Source organism: Poecilia formosa, unplaced genomic scaffold, assembly GCF_000485575.1.
Source record: "Poecilia formosa unplaced genomic scaffold, Poecilia_formosa-5.1.2 Scaffold1085, whole genome shotgun sequence".
NCBI classification, from domain to species: domain Eukaryota; kingdom Metazoa; phylum Chordata; class Actinopteri; order Cyprinodontiformes; family Poeciliidae; genus Poecilia; species Poecilia formosa.
The window spans coordinates 7,136-19,708 of NW_006801024.1; the positions used below are offsets into that span (position 1 = coordinate 7,136).

At 38.2% G+C, this 12,573-nt stretch overlaps 1 protein-coding gene across 2 annotated transcripts in view; it reads right to left on the minus strand.

Annotated features, from left to right (window-relative positions):
- The window catches only part of LOC103132493 (protein translocase subunit SecA), a 17,639-nt gene extending 5,287 nt beyond the window's left edge, over positions 1-12,352 (minus strand). Inside the window, exons 1-3 of one of the 2 annotated variants that reach the window (XM_007544296.2) lie at positions 12,084-12,352; positions 11,689-11,877; positions 10,822-11,460 (exon numbers count right to left, since the gene is read on the minus strand). In XM_007544296.2, coding sequence (XP_007544358.1) covers positions 10,822-11,442 — 621 coding nt within the window. In that variant the 5' untranslated portion in view covers positions 11,443-11,460; positions 11,689-11,877; positions 12,084-12,352. Of the gene's footprint in view, positions 1-6,272; positions 11,461-11,688; positions 11,878-12,083 lie in introns of those variants that run through there. The other variant, XM_007544295.2, reaches the window with a different exon arrangement.
- Positions 12,353-12,573: the final 221 nt, after the last annotated feature.

A 12,573-nucleotide genomic window follows, 5' to 3' on the forward strand; every position in this document is an offset into this window, starting at 1 on the left:
TGTTCCCTTTATTTTTTTGAGCAGTAAACGTCTTATTTATATATTTATATATTTATTTTAATTGCACACTGGAGACTGGTGAAACACAATTTCAAACTTCTGTGTTAACCCTGTTACAAAGATCTTTGACAATAAAGTACACTTGACTTGACTTTACATGGACCACTAGGGGGCATCCGCAGACTACTAGTGGCTGGTGACCGCATTTTGCGAAAGACTGCTCTATACCGGAGCTGCATATAATCACAAAACAACTCCACTTTCAGCTTTCCTTTTCTTTTTTTTCAGAGAGCACTTTGACAAAACACATCAATACTCTCAATCAGTGGAGCATAAAAGATGGAAAGTAGAATGAGCAAGAGAGGCACGTTGAAAGAGAAGAGGAAAGCTCTGGAAACAGACACAACTAAATGTGAAAAAAATAGCAACCTTTTCATAAAAACAAGTTTGTGGTTAGTAAAGTCAAATGAGGATGATGAAACATGTAAGACAATCTACTGTTTAATCAAGTCAATGAACTGTGCGGCGCAATGGCGTATTACGTTATGATGCATAATTATCTTTTTGACTTGACCCCTGCCAGCATGCGGGTTCCACGGTGCCCCCACATGGGTTTGCCCATGTAGGGCCACAGCCCATATGGGCCCTAAATGGGCAATGTGGGCCCACCACCAGGTAGGGCCCATGTGGGCTGTGGCCCTACATGGGCAAACCCATGTGGGGCCACCGTGGAACCCGCGGACAAACCCATATGGGACCTATATGGTCTGCCCTCCTTTTCCCCTTATGGGGCCCACCTGGGCATGCTGGCAGGGACGATAGGATTACTCAATGAGTGGATATTATTAGAATTAATATTAGAAATGCACCGATTGCAGTTTTCTGGCTGATCGCCGATCTTTTAAAAAGCTTAACCTGCCGATTCCGATTTTGGCCGATACCAATTTTTTTGTCTGAAATGTTGCTCAATATAGCAAGAAAGCTGTTGAGTTGGCAACAGCTAGCTTTTGTCTGTCCACCGCAGCAAAGACACCCTCAGGGAGTTCCCAGCTTTTTATTGTTAATTATAAATTAACAATAGTCTGTTCGACCCACCAAGTTGTAGACATAACTTGGTGGGCCGGTCTGTCAGTCAAACCTTTCTCACAAAACAAAAGAGGACAGTGGTTACTTCTTAGACCTTTGCCAAGCTAGATAAGATGGCTTCATATGTAAAAATCGTCCAATCACCGATCTCCCAAAATTGAGGATTAGGGGTGGCCATACTCTACCTCTACCCTACTCTACTCCTGTCGAGTATGGTGTAAAACTGTTTTTTTGTGAAAAGTGGCCTGATGGTTTAGGTCATTACAAGTGAGAGATTTCTGCTTGAGAATATTTATATCCAGTCTCACTTCACTCAAATAACAATTCTGAATGCCACACTGTTGGACAGGACATATAAAAGAAAGACAAAATAGACTTGAGGCAGTAACTGCTATCAAAGGTGGATCAACATAGTATTAAACAAAGGCTGTGTATGCTTACATATATGCCATTTCTTAGTTTTCTTCTATTAATACATTTGGAAAAATTGCAAAAACTTTCTTCCACATTGTCATAATTTATGTGTAGAATTTTGAGGAAAGAGATTAATTTAACACAATTTGGAACAAGGCTGTAACATATGTTGAAAAAGAGAAAGTGCTATGAAAACTTTCCAGATGAATTGTATTTTTAACAGTGCTAGATAACAAAATTCATAATAAGAGAAGTAGACTCACCTGGTAAAGAGATGATAATCTGAGCAGCTAATGGATCTCTATGATCTCCGTAATCATACCTGCCTTTATGTTAACTTTGTTTTTCTTTCACTTTTGTCTGTCCACCTAGGCACCGCCCTCAGGCAGTTCCCAGTTTTTTTACTTCATTTCACTATAGCCAAATTGTGTTCTTCTAAAAATAAATTAGCATGTGTAATGACAGTACTTCACTGAATCTTGTATTCCCTGGACACATAAATGATTACAGATCATCAAGGTAGTAAAACCTTTTCATGCTCTGAGATAGTATTCCTACTTTAATCGTGGTTAAATAAAGTTTGGAAAATTATACTTAAAGCAGAAATATTAATTTATACTTTACTGACAAATACATTCAGACATTTCACTTTTTACAAAAACCTGCACACATAGCTCACTCTGACCAAGTCTGTTGCAGAAGGTCTTTGTCATAAATAAAATCAGTAAATGTTCAATAGTCTAAAAGCTATCGCCAGTTATTTTTATTAGTGATAAAATGATCTTGCTAAATATGCACAAAATTAAAACCTTACTAAAATTCTTACACACTTAACTACCATTCTTTCTCAACCTTCAGACATACTTTCTGTTCAGACTTACTGAATTTCCCATTGGCGTCTGTTTGGCAAACATCCTCACCAAGTCCTGGCAAACCTGTTCTTCTGGAAACAAAATTCCTATGCAAAAAACAATCTAATGTGACTTGTTTTATTCCCTCTTTCACTTTTATTTACATTTGGACATTTTCTTGAAGTGCAAAGTCAATTATCAGAAGATTTTGGCATAAAGTTTATTCACTGTACCCAAATAAGTGTAATATAACTTCAATTTACTGAAGTAGAAAAATAAAAAAAAAGCCATATAATGTTTTTTTCCCCCTGAAAAATAAAAAGTATTTGGTGAAAAGGTTACATTAGTACTGAGTTACTGTTTCCAGAATAGAATATAAAATCAAACTTATCACATAATCCCCAGCATGCATCAGAGTTCAGATTGTTCCTAACACAGCAGGTTTACTGCAGATTCCTAGAACTTCTAAAAGTAGAATGGGAGGCAGATTGTTAGTTATCAGGCTCCTCTCCTGTGGAACCAGCTCACAGTTTTTGTCTGTGAAGCAGACAAGACACCCTGTCTGCTTTTAAGACTTAAAACTTTCCTTTTTGACGAACCTTTTAGTTAGACAGGCTTTGGTACTCTTGTAGTTATGCTGGTATAATCTTAGGCTATGGAGGACAAACTGACCACTTTTCCTTGCTCAGCTGCATTTTTCTCCTCTCTAATTTTGTTATTTCAACTTTTAGCTTTATGTTATCTGTTTTTTTTTCTTTTCATAACAGCTTCATCAGGTCTTGCATTCTGTTTATCTGTGGTTCTTTCCTTTAAGGTTGTATCAGCTGAGCTAATGCTAACAACTAAACGTTCTTTTTCTGTTGATAAAACTCTTGGCCGTGTTTAACCCAGTCTGTCTTCTCGACAAAACGATTAAGTGAGTCCTACTGGGACGTCACAACAGGTAAGATCCAGAATTCACTCAAGGGACTATGTATTTTTCCCTTTCTTTCTTGAAAAGATCTGAAGTTTTATCAGGATTGGTTTAATTGAGAAAACCACAGAGGCCCTTGGGAAACCCGTGGCAACTTGCTTGGAATTCATTTATGTCATCTTTTGATCAAATTTCTCTGAGTTCCAGATAAATCACAGCTTGAAACATCCCAAAAGAGAGGGTGTTGATCTTACCGTCACAACAGGTAAGATCCAGAATTCACTCAAGGGACTATGTATCCCATCTGAATTTTCCCACTATGGGATAATGAAGGTTATTTCTGTTCTAAATGACCTGGGAATGCCTTGGAATCCTCCAGAATGAGTTGGAGGATATCTATCTCGTTCAGGGCTCCCTGATGGAACCAATTCCTCCCACGACCTGATCTCGTGAAAAATTGATGGCAATGGATGGGTAGTTAGAATAAAATCTGTAAAAAGACACTTTTTATCTTGACCTAAACTTAAAAATAACTAAAGTAGGGGTTGTCCAAGCAACATTTGCAGCCCTTTGAATTAAAGCACAAGTCACACGGAGCTTCTTGTTACATGATGTACTGAAAACGATCACTTTTAGAATTCAATGTCTTTAGAAAACATCTCCTCAGAAAATATGCAACAAAGACCAAATGATCTTTGAAACAATACTGTATCCATCAGATCTGACATCTTGTTTCCCATTGTTTTGTTATAGTCTCAGGGCATCTTGTTTCAAAACCTGATTGAACATGACAACAGATACTTGGGAAATCTGTTGATATTAAAGAAATCACTCAAACACTTATCATTTGCCAATAGTATTCAAGTTCATTTCAATCACTGTTGCTCTGTAAGAGTCGTGAGCCCAGCAGACGTTTGGCGCCAAGTCTTCAGCAGAAATAAGTGGTTGTGCCACTCTTATTTGGTGTAATTTTTTCTTTTATTGGTGGCATAGTGATCAGACATGATATCCATAAAGTTAAAATGTCTTAAGTGCTACTCAAAACTCTGTGGATTACTGCCCTCCATTAAAATTCAGATGATGCTCATAGAAACACTTTAAAAACTGACAGCCTCCATCGATTTAATCCACTTGTTTCATATCTTAAAACTCCACTTATGTGTTTTTTTTTTGTTTTGTTTTTTACACAGAATGTAAGTTTATGTGTTTTCCACTTTTAAATTATAATTTTCTTGGCTCTTAATCTTGTCAGCATTATAAAGTTCATTTTACTCATAATTTTAAGGCAGCTTTTGACCTTTAGCCTCTAAATTAAAGGAATTAAAGGCTAAAATTCATTACAAGGTAGAAATTCCTTTACAGCCTGTTTGGCAAACATCCTCACCATGTCGTGCCAATGGCATTATTCCAGCGCAGCAGTCAGGTGGCATCAAATGGTTTCTCTTTCATTTTCTCAACATTCATGCAGTTTCTAGGCAGTGAAGTGTCAGGATGGGAGGTGATTTCAACAGTAAATATGCTCACTGAACATCTTTTCAGATTAAAAGTATAACTTATTCAGAAGATCTCTTCAGCATCATTTTACCTCTCTCTGAAATGGACAAACAGACGTCCAGAGTCCTTCCTCCTCTGATGAATTCATGTTTTTCTTTTTATTTATTTTATTCAGATAGTTTTCGGTTGGCTTGGTGATGTCAAGTTGAAGTCTGCTCCAAAGACACCAATTGCACAATTATTCCAGTACTTGTTATTTGAATGCATACATTGTACGCATGGTGGATTTATTTTTAAAAATGGAAATAAGTGGGAGGGGCCAACAGGGTTATGATAGATGATTAGTTTGCGGATAACTTGCTGTGAAATAATCCCATGAAATATAACATTATTGAATACTGAAGTTCTATATCACTTTAACTTTAATAAATTCAAATTTTAAAGACATTTACAAATTGAATTGTGTATTAAATATTGCCACCAGATTTGCACAAATATGTATCCATCTCTTTATGTGTTTATGCATCCAGCTTGTGGGCATTAAGATATCAAAGTGGAACAACATTGACTTTCCTTTAAAACAGTGTAAAAAATGAACTTTGAAATTCTCCTGGTCACAAATGCCCTTGAAAACCATTCAGTTTATATCGATATCAAATCAGCTTCAAACTAAAAATCTAAGAGAATTTAAGTTCTAGATTGATCATTTTTAATTTTTCTATAAAATAATTATGTAACAATTATTATATCTTCTCACATTTCATATAGTGAACCAAATGACTGACAGCCAAGCAGGAGATGCAAACTATTCCCATTTACATATTAAGCCACAGAAAAAGTAAAAAAAAAATCACATTACACCAGTCTGTCTGTCCTTTGTGTTTGTCATTCACAGTGCTGCTGCAATTTAGTTTGTTGGTGAAGTACATTTTCAAGTCAGCTCTCTTTAATTCAATATTTATTTAATACCTTGAACATATACAATATATTTGAAGCCAAGTGTTTGGAGAGACAGTTAAAAAACTGAACGCAGAGCCGCAGTGGCGAGATAAAACATGTTCATAAGTCCAGAACAGCTGATTATTGTCCACACATAACCTTCAGATGTGCTTTTGGTTTTGCTTTGGTAAGACTGGTTTACAAGACAGTTACAGACAGAAAATCCCCGGTGTGGTTTGTTTGGCAAATGTCTTTATGTTCAGGCTTGTTATTTTTGCAGACATGCAAAGAAGTGGAATCATGTGAAACCAGTTAATTATGTCAATGAAAACTGTTTTATTTGAGCTCACCAATGACCCTTGACCCCGGATCTTAAGGTTATGACTCATCATTGGATTAATAAGTACATAATTTTCTTTAATTCTCTTGAATTTTTTAGATAGATTTTTATCCAGCAGACTAAAAACAAAAAAACAAAAAACTAATGTCTGCATCATCTGAATTTGTTGGGACCAAACACAAATTCCTCATTTATTCTGGGATATTCTGTCAGACATTGACTTAAGTAAATGTGTTTATTTTTAGTTCTGTAATATTTACAAAGCAGATGCTAACAAAGTATATTTGAACATCACAACATAAATTATAGACAATCCAAACACAAAATCTAAGCAGAACCATTTTTTAATAAACATTTTGTTTTGATGTGTTATTTATGTCTCCACTATTTATTTCTCAGCAGAAAGTCTTTTTATCAATTCACAGATATTTTCATGCATACATGTGGGTTTCCTCACAGTTTTCACTAATTTATATAAAAATCAAAATCTTTACAGTCCTGCATCTATTCAGTGTTTTCTTTCAGCTTGTCTTCTTTTTCATTTAGAGCATCTATGCATGTGGAATTTGAAACTCAGTGTTTCATTATGTATGTGAATAAAACACTGACATCTACTGGACAAATGAAAAACTTGCCTAGTGCTGTTTGGTACACAGTCAACTAAATATATGTAGGTTAATGATTAATAGTAAAAGAAGGTCCAGAGACGCAGACATAGAAGATATCATTTACATGCATTAGAAAATTTTATCAGCACAAGATAGTTTAACTGGGGGCCCAGGTAGTCTGTGGGTTACAGAGTGGGCTCGACAAGCAGGGCATTTGCCTGTTTTGTATTTATAATTACAAATACAAAATAGGTGTATCAAATAAAGAGGCCATAGTCATCAGTTTCTGTTTATGTTCTTTAATAAAAAGTTAATTCATACTAAAAATAAAATTTTCACATTTCACTTTAGAATATCTGAAAAAAGTTTACTGTAAGCATGAAGTGCACATTATATATATATATATGTGCCAATATCTTTGGCAGGAAATCCAAGATTGTATCCAAAGTTACGACAAAACACATACAAGACACTTTGTTATGACTCTTTGCGTCTTTGTCACATATAATAAAGTTTCTCATGGTAACATAAAATATCAAGTCAGTGCGATTATTACATTGTATGTCAAAACTGGACTTAAAAAATGATAAAAATTAAAAATGTTAAACTCTTTTCAGAAATGTAGAACTGAAAACATAACCATAGACACTCACTGTAGACAGTGAGATGTAGAAGAAAAATTTATTTTTTTCTAAAACAAAAGCTAGAGGTTTCCTCTGTAACCATATAAACTGCTTTATAGCAATTTATTATAAAAAAACTGTTATAATATGCAAAGTTAGTAAGTTTCCATCCCTTTTCATAGAATCCAAATAAGTAGTCAGAAATAATCTATGTTTTCAATACTACACAACTGTACAATTGTTATGGGCAGAATATTTCCCATTTTCCCTCCTTACCAAAAGTCACTGATCCGGCTCATGTAAGCAACACAAAGGTCTGCTGAAAAAATGCATCTCTATCTCCTTAGGCTGCGACAGACTGGCGACCTGTCCAGGGTGTACCCCGCCTCTCGCCCGGAACGTGAGCTGGAGATAGGCACCAGCACCCCTCCCGACCCCACTGAGGGACAAGGGTGACGGAAAATGGATGGATGGATGGATATCTCCTTAGGCCCTTATTTTTATCACTTGTCAACGATATTAAACTTTTTTTGTGCATAATTTAAACTAATATGTGGATATTGCATCTTGTCAAAAATACACTGTTCAATATCTTCACTCTCACAAGTCAACCTAATCAGTGAAAGGCCCGAGCTATCTTTGAAAAGAAGGTAGCCAAAGAAGAGGGTATCTCTACAACATAGACGTGAGTAAGGCCCATAGATTCAAGACTCATGACTTCATTAAAAATATCTAAGGAGGGGTGATTGGCGAGTTGGTGCCTCAACAGAGGGTTTCTGGAATAAATCGCCCTGGCTGATTCCAACAAGATCACTGGCATGGGAAGAAGATGCTCCAGAGAAACCAGGGAGTAGACAGGAGTCTCCTTCACTCTAACAGATCTGCTCGTATCCCTGGCCCTGTCTACCTTCTGCATTGCTTCGAAAATATTTGTTTTGAAGGACACCAGAACCGTGTGTCTGGCCATGATGTGTTTGTCGAATCTGGTTGTCAAGTTGCCAGCAGGGTTTGTGGTTTGCTGTGTGACGTATCTGTAAGTGACATCCAGCTGATCACAGTGGAGCTTCACAGACATGAGAGCTTTTTGCAAATCTTCCAGAGCCTGACTGAGACACTCAGGGTCCTGGCTCCTGTTGTGTTGGGTTAAAGATGCAAAAGCACGATTGTAAAATGCAACTGCTGCCCAACAGGGGTCCTGGTTTATGACTTTAGTATACATGTCAATACTCTCTGTTTGCCTTCCCATTTTTTTGAGCTCACTACCTTTGGCAGTGTAGTAGTGCACGTTGGATGAGGGAGATTCTCTCTGCCCTAGTTTTTGTAAGGCTGTACTCAGGTCTGCACTCAGGATGGCTTTCAATCTAACAGCAGAGCCTTCCTCAGAAAATTTTGTCAGGAGCCACATTCCCCAAAACTCATTGAGTGCGGAAACATCTGATTCAGCCGGTTTGTTGTTGTTGCTCTTGTAAAGCAGATTCAGTGTGTCCAGGTACTGACTGAAGAGCTCTTCTTTCGTCTTTATGTTTGGTAGATCAGACTCCACGTAGCTAGACAGTTGTTCAGCCACTATCGCATCTCTGATCTCTTTAACCATCATCAAATCAGAGTTGGTGTTTTCAGTCAAAATACGATACAGCAGCGAGGACATTTCCTGACTTTCTCCCCTGGTGTTGCTCCTCTGATACTGCCTCAAGTGCATAAGAAACAACTTCAGAAAGGTTTCAGAGGCATCTGCGATATTTTCCATAAAGGACAGAAAGTTATGTGTTAGAATTAGCAATTGTAGCGGCTCTGACAGATGAGTGAAGCAGACAACCATCTGAGCAGACCCTGGTGATCCTTGTCTAGCTGTATGTGCAATGCCCTGAGCCTCCACACGGGAATTATCAGGCAGAAAAGTTTGCACAACAAACAAACCCCCAGCTGACTTTACAGAGTCAGAAACCTGAAGGTCTGTTCCACGAGCAGCCAGGTTTGTTGCTATGATAACGTCTCCTGCACCCAACTTCTTTTTAAAGACAACACTGTTGTCCTTGTTGTTTTTGATGTAAAGCATTGTGCTTGAGACTCTGCCACTAAAAATTTGGTACAGTAACTTTGCTAGCTTGATGGATTCACAAGTCACTAGCACAGCTCTTGGAGACCTGTATGGTGTAGGCTTGATTTGATCAAACACAACTTCACAGATTTTCTCGATCCATCTTCTTTCATCCTTCATGATAACTCCTTGAACCTCAAACAGCTTCTTGCGCTTGAATGAAGGGATTTGGCAAGTCTTGATGCCCTGAAATGTTTTCCTCATGCTCTCAATCTCTGCTTGTTCTCCAAGAGTCCCAGACAGTCCGTAAATCTGACTTTTGTACTTTTGAAGCAAACCAACGTTGGACATGTAGTTGGTGATGATGGTCATATCACTTAACTTTGTTTGATGTTTCATCTCAAGGAACTGCTGTAGACCATCACTCCATTTCAAGCTGTTTCCAATGACATCTGTGCAACTGTAGTCAACAGGTATAATTATATCACCTTCAAAGATATATTCATTATCTTTTTCCATGCTGTTTGCATGGAATGCATTTTTTATCCAGACCTTTAGTTTTGAGTCTACAAGATTTGAAAGGAAACCTGGGATGTAGCAGCTTCCGTCAGACTTGTTCAGCTCACGTGGTGTGAAATACAGAAAACGCCTTATTTCCTTTTCTGTAGCTCTCAATACACTGTCTGTATCAGGATACATGTATTGACAGAAGCCTCCATTCAAAAGCAGAGACACTCGCCTCTGACCACTTCCTATTGATGACCTGTTCAGTTCTTCTACGGATCCATCTGTGCTGATGCTGTGCAAAGCAAACTGACATGATGGGAATCTGGTCTCCACTGCCCTAAAGAACTCGACCAGCTTATCGGCTGCAACATTTGCAGTTGTTGCAATTTTCTCATCTAAAAGACTTGGTTTCCTCTGTATTTCCGTGACTGTGCCATTGGCCAGTACACCTGTGTCCTCGGCCATTTGAAGGACAGTCAACTCATCCAATCCTTCCTGCTTGATCTGTTCTAATACAACTTGGTGAAAGGGGTATTTTCGCCCAACAATGTGACCTGACCCTAATTTGCTGTACTGGTTAGCTGTGGCCCAAATTAATGCCAGAAGAGGGTTGAGATGCTGCAGAGCAGGAATGTCACTGCTTAAGTAGACAACATGATGACCTTTGTCCAGCATCAAGGAATCCACCTCATCCACAATTGCACACTGGAATGTCCTCTGGCCAAATATGTCCTTCTTAAGAACATGGTGTTTCAGCCAGTCTCTAGTGAACTGCTCAACAGTACCATAAACAATCTTGCTCTCATAGCATTTTTTTGAGTCTTCGTCTTGCTTGTTGATGTTGCAGTCCACGCTGATCTTCAAAAGGTCATAAAATTTCTTCCATTCTCTCATGTCTCTCTCTGCTAGAACAGATGAACTGGACATGATGTCGACTTTTTCTCCTCTCAGAGCTCGAAAGGCTGCAAACATGGCCACAATGCAGGACTTCCCCTCTCCAGTGCCGACCTGAATGAGGCGCCCCGTTTTGGACGGAGCCATGAGACACCAGCTCACCATCTGGGTCAGTCGTGGTCTGTAGTGAGTTTTTTCTGCTGCCTGGCAAAGAATCAGCAAGACTTTTCTCAGGCCAGACAGCTCTGATCCTGAACTGCGAGACCTAAGAGCAGCTTGAACTGATGACACAATATCTTTGACCTCAGCCAACAACTCATTATTAACTTGGTTAAAGTCTCCATCTCGGATTTCTTCAATAATCTCATCCAATGTTTTGTCTTCATCATCTGCCAAACACGCCTTGAGTGCTTCATTGGTCACTGCAGTGTCTCTGACCAACTCCAGAAGACTTCTTCCTGAATTAGATCTCCAAGTGGGTGTGATGTAGTTAACTTGAATCCAGTGCAACATTTGGAGCAACCATGTGAGGAGTTGTGATCCGTCATTTCTACAAACCGACTCAAATCGCTGTAAAAGGGCATCAAACAATTCACTGACGTCTTCAGGTCTCCATTTAATACTCCTGACCAGTCCTTGCAGCAGCTTGATGAGATTCTTTTCATTTTCATTTGGAGAAAATAGACGAGGAGCAAGGAAAGAAGTTACAACTCGGTGAATCACTCTGGGATCCATTTCCTTGCTCAAGTATGGCTAAAACAGAATAGAGTAAAATGCTTAGAGAGTGTTTTATAGAAACCTTTTTAACAGAGAAACATATAACAGCATTTAACAACATCTAAGAATTTGCTATAGCTGCAGTGAAACATCATGCCAAACATTCATAATATGTAGCCTGGTAAAACCTCTGGGTTACATTTACACAAAGCTATTTTCAATACTGCTGGATTACAAAATTCATTTTAAGAGCAGTGGACTCACCTGGTACAAAAACGACAAATCAAGCAGCTGATGTATCACCCTGTGATCATGTTTGTCTTTTTAACTTGGTTGCTGCTTCAATGTTGCTGTCTTTACATTGGCACCACCCCCAGGGGGCTTCCGGCTGTTTACTTCATCTAACTTAGCATGTAGTGACAGAACTGCACTGACGTCTGTATGCTGCATACCCTGCATGTAGAAATGATCATAGCTCATGTCAGTAAAACATTTTTTATGGATCTGTGCTGTAACTGAGATACTTTTTCTACTTCAATCATGATGACCTGAAGTTTGGAAAATTATATTTAAAGCAGAAACATGAGGGGTTTTTTTTCTTTCCCTTTACTCACTCACAAACCTAGTCAAATTAATATTTTATTAACATTGTGACTCACCTGATCACCGTCCTCTTAAATCCCAGTCAGAGTTGTACGTTTATTTCCAACTGAATTGACGACGTGGAAGCAAGCTTCCTCCTGCTGCGAGAAGTCATACTTATCCTTTTAATACTTTTGTATTGGTTTCACTTTTGCTTTATAGACCCTGTGCCGCCCAGAGGGAATTTCCAGGTTTTAGCTTCACTTACCCTAAACAAAGTGACTTACTGTACATGCAGAGGGCACAAATACTATGACGCAGGTGATGATTGGTACCTGTGTGCTGTTTTCCATAATGTTGTAGAGAATTGAGTCATTTCATAAAATGTATACATATACATTTATACATGGCTTTGCAATTAGACTGCTGCATGTTATTGTGATTTCCCAGTTCAAGAACCAGAGGTCTGACTTTCATTTTTAGAACCTGCTGTCATCAAATGGTCAATAATCACTTATGATGGTGGTAAAGCGTAATTTGCAGCACAGTTAAACTTTTAAAAGTTTC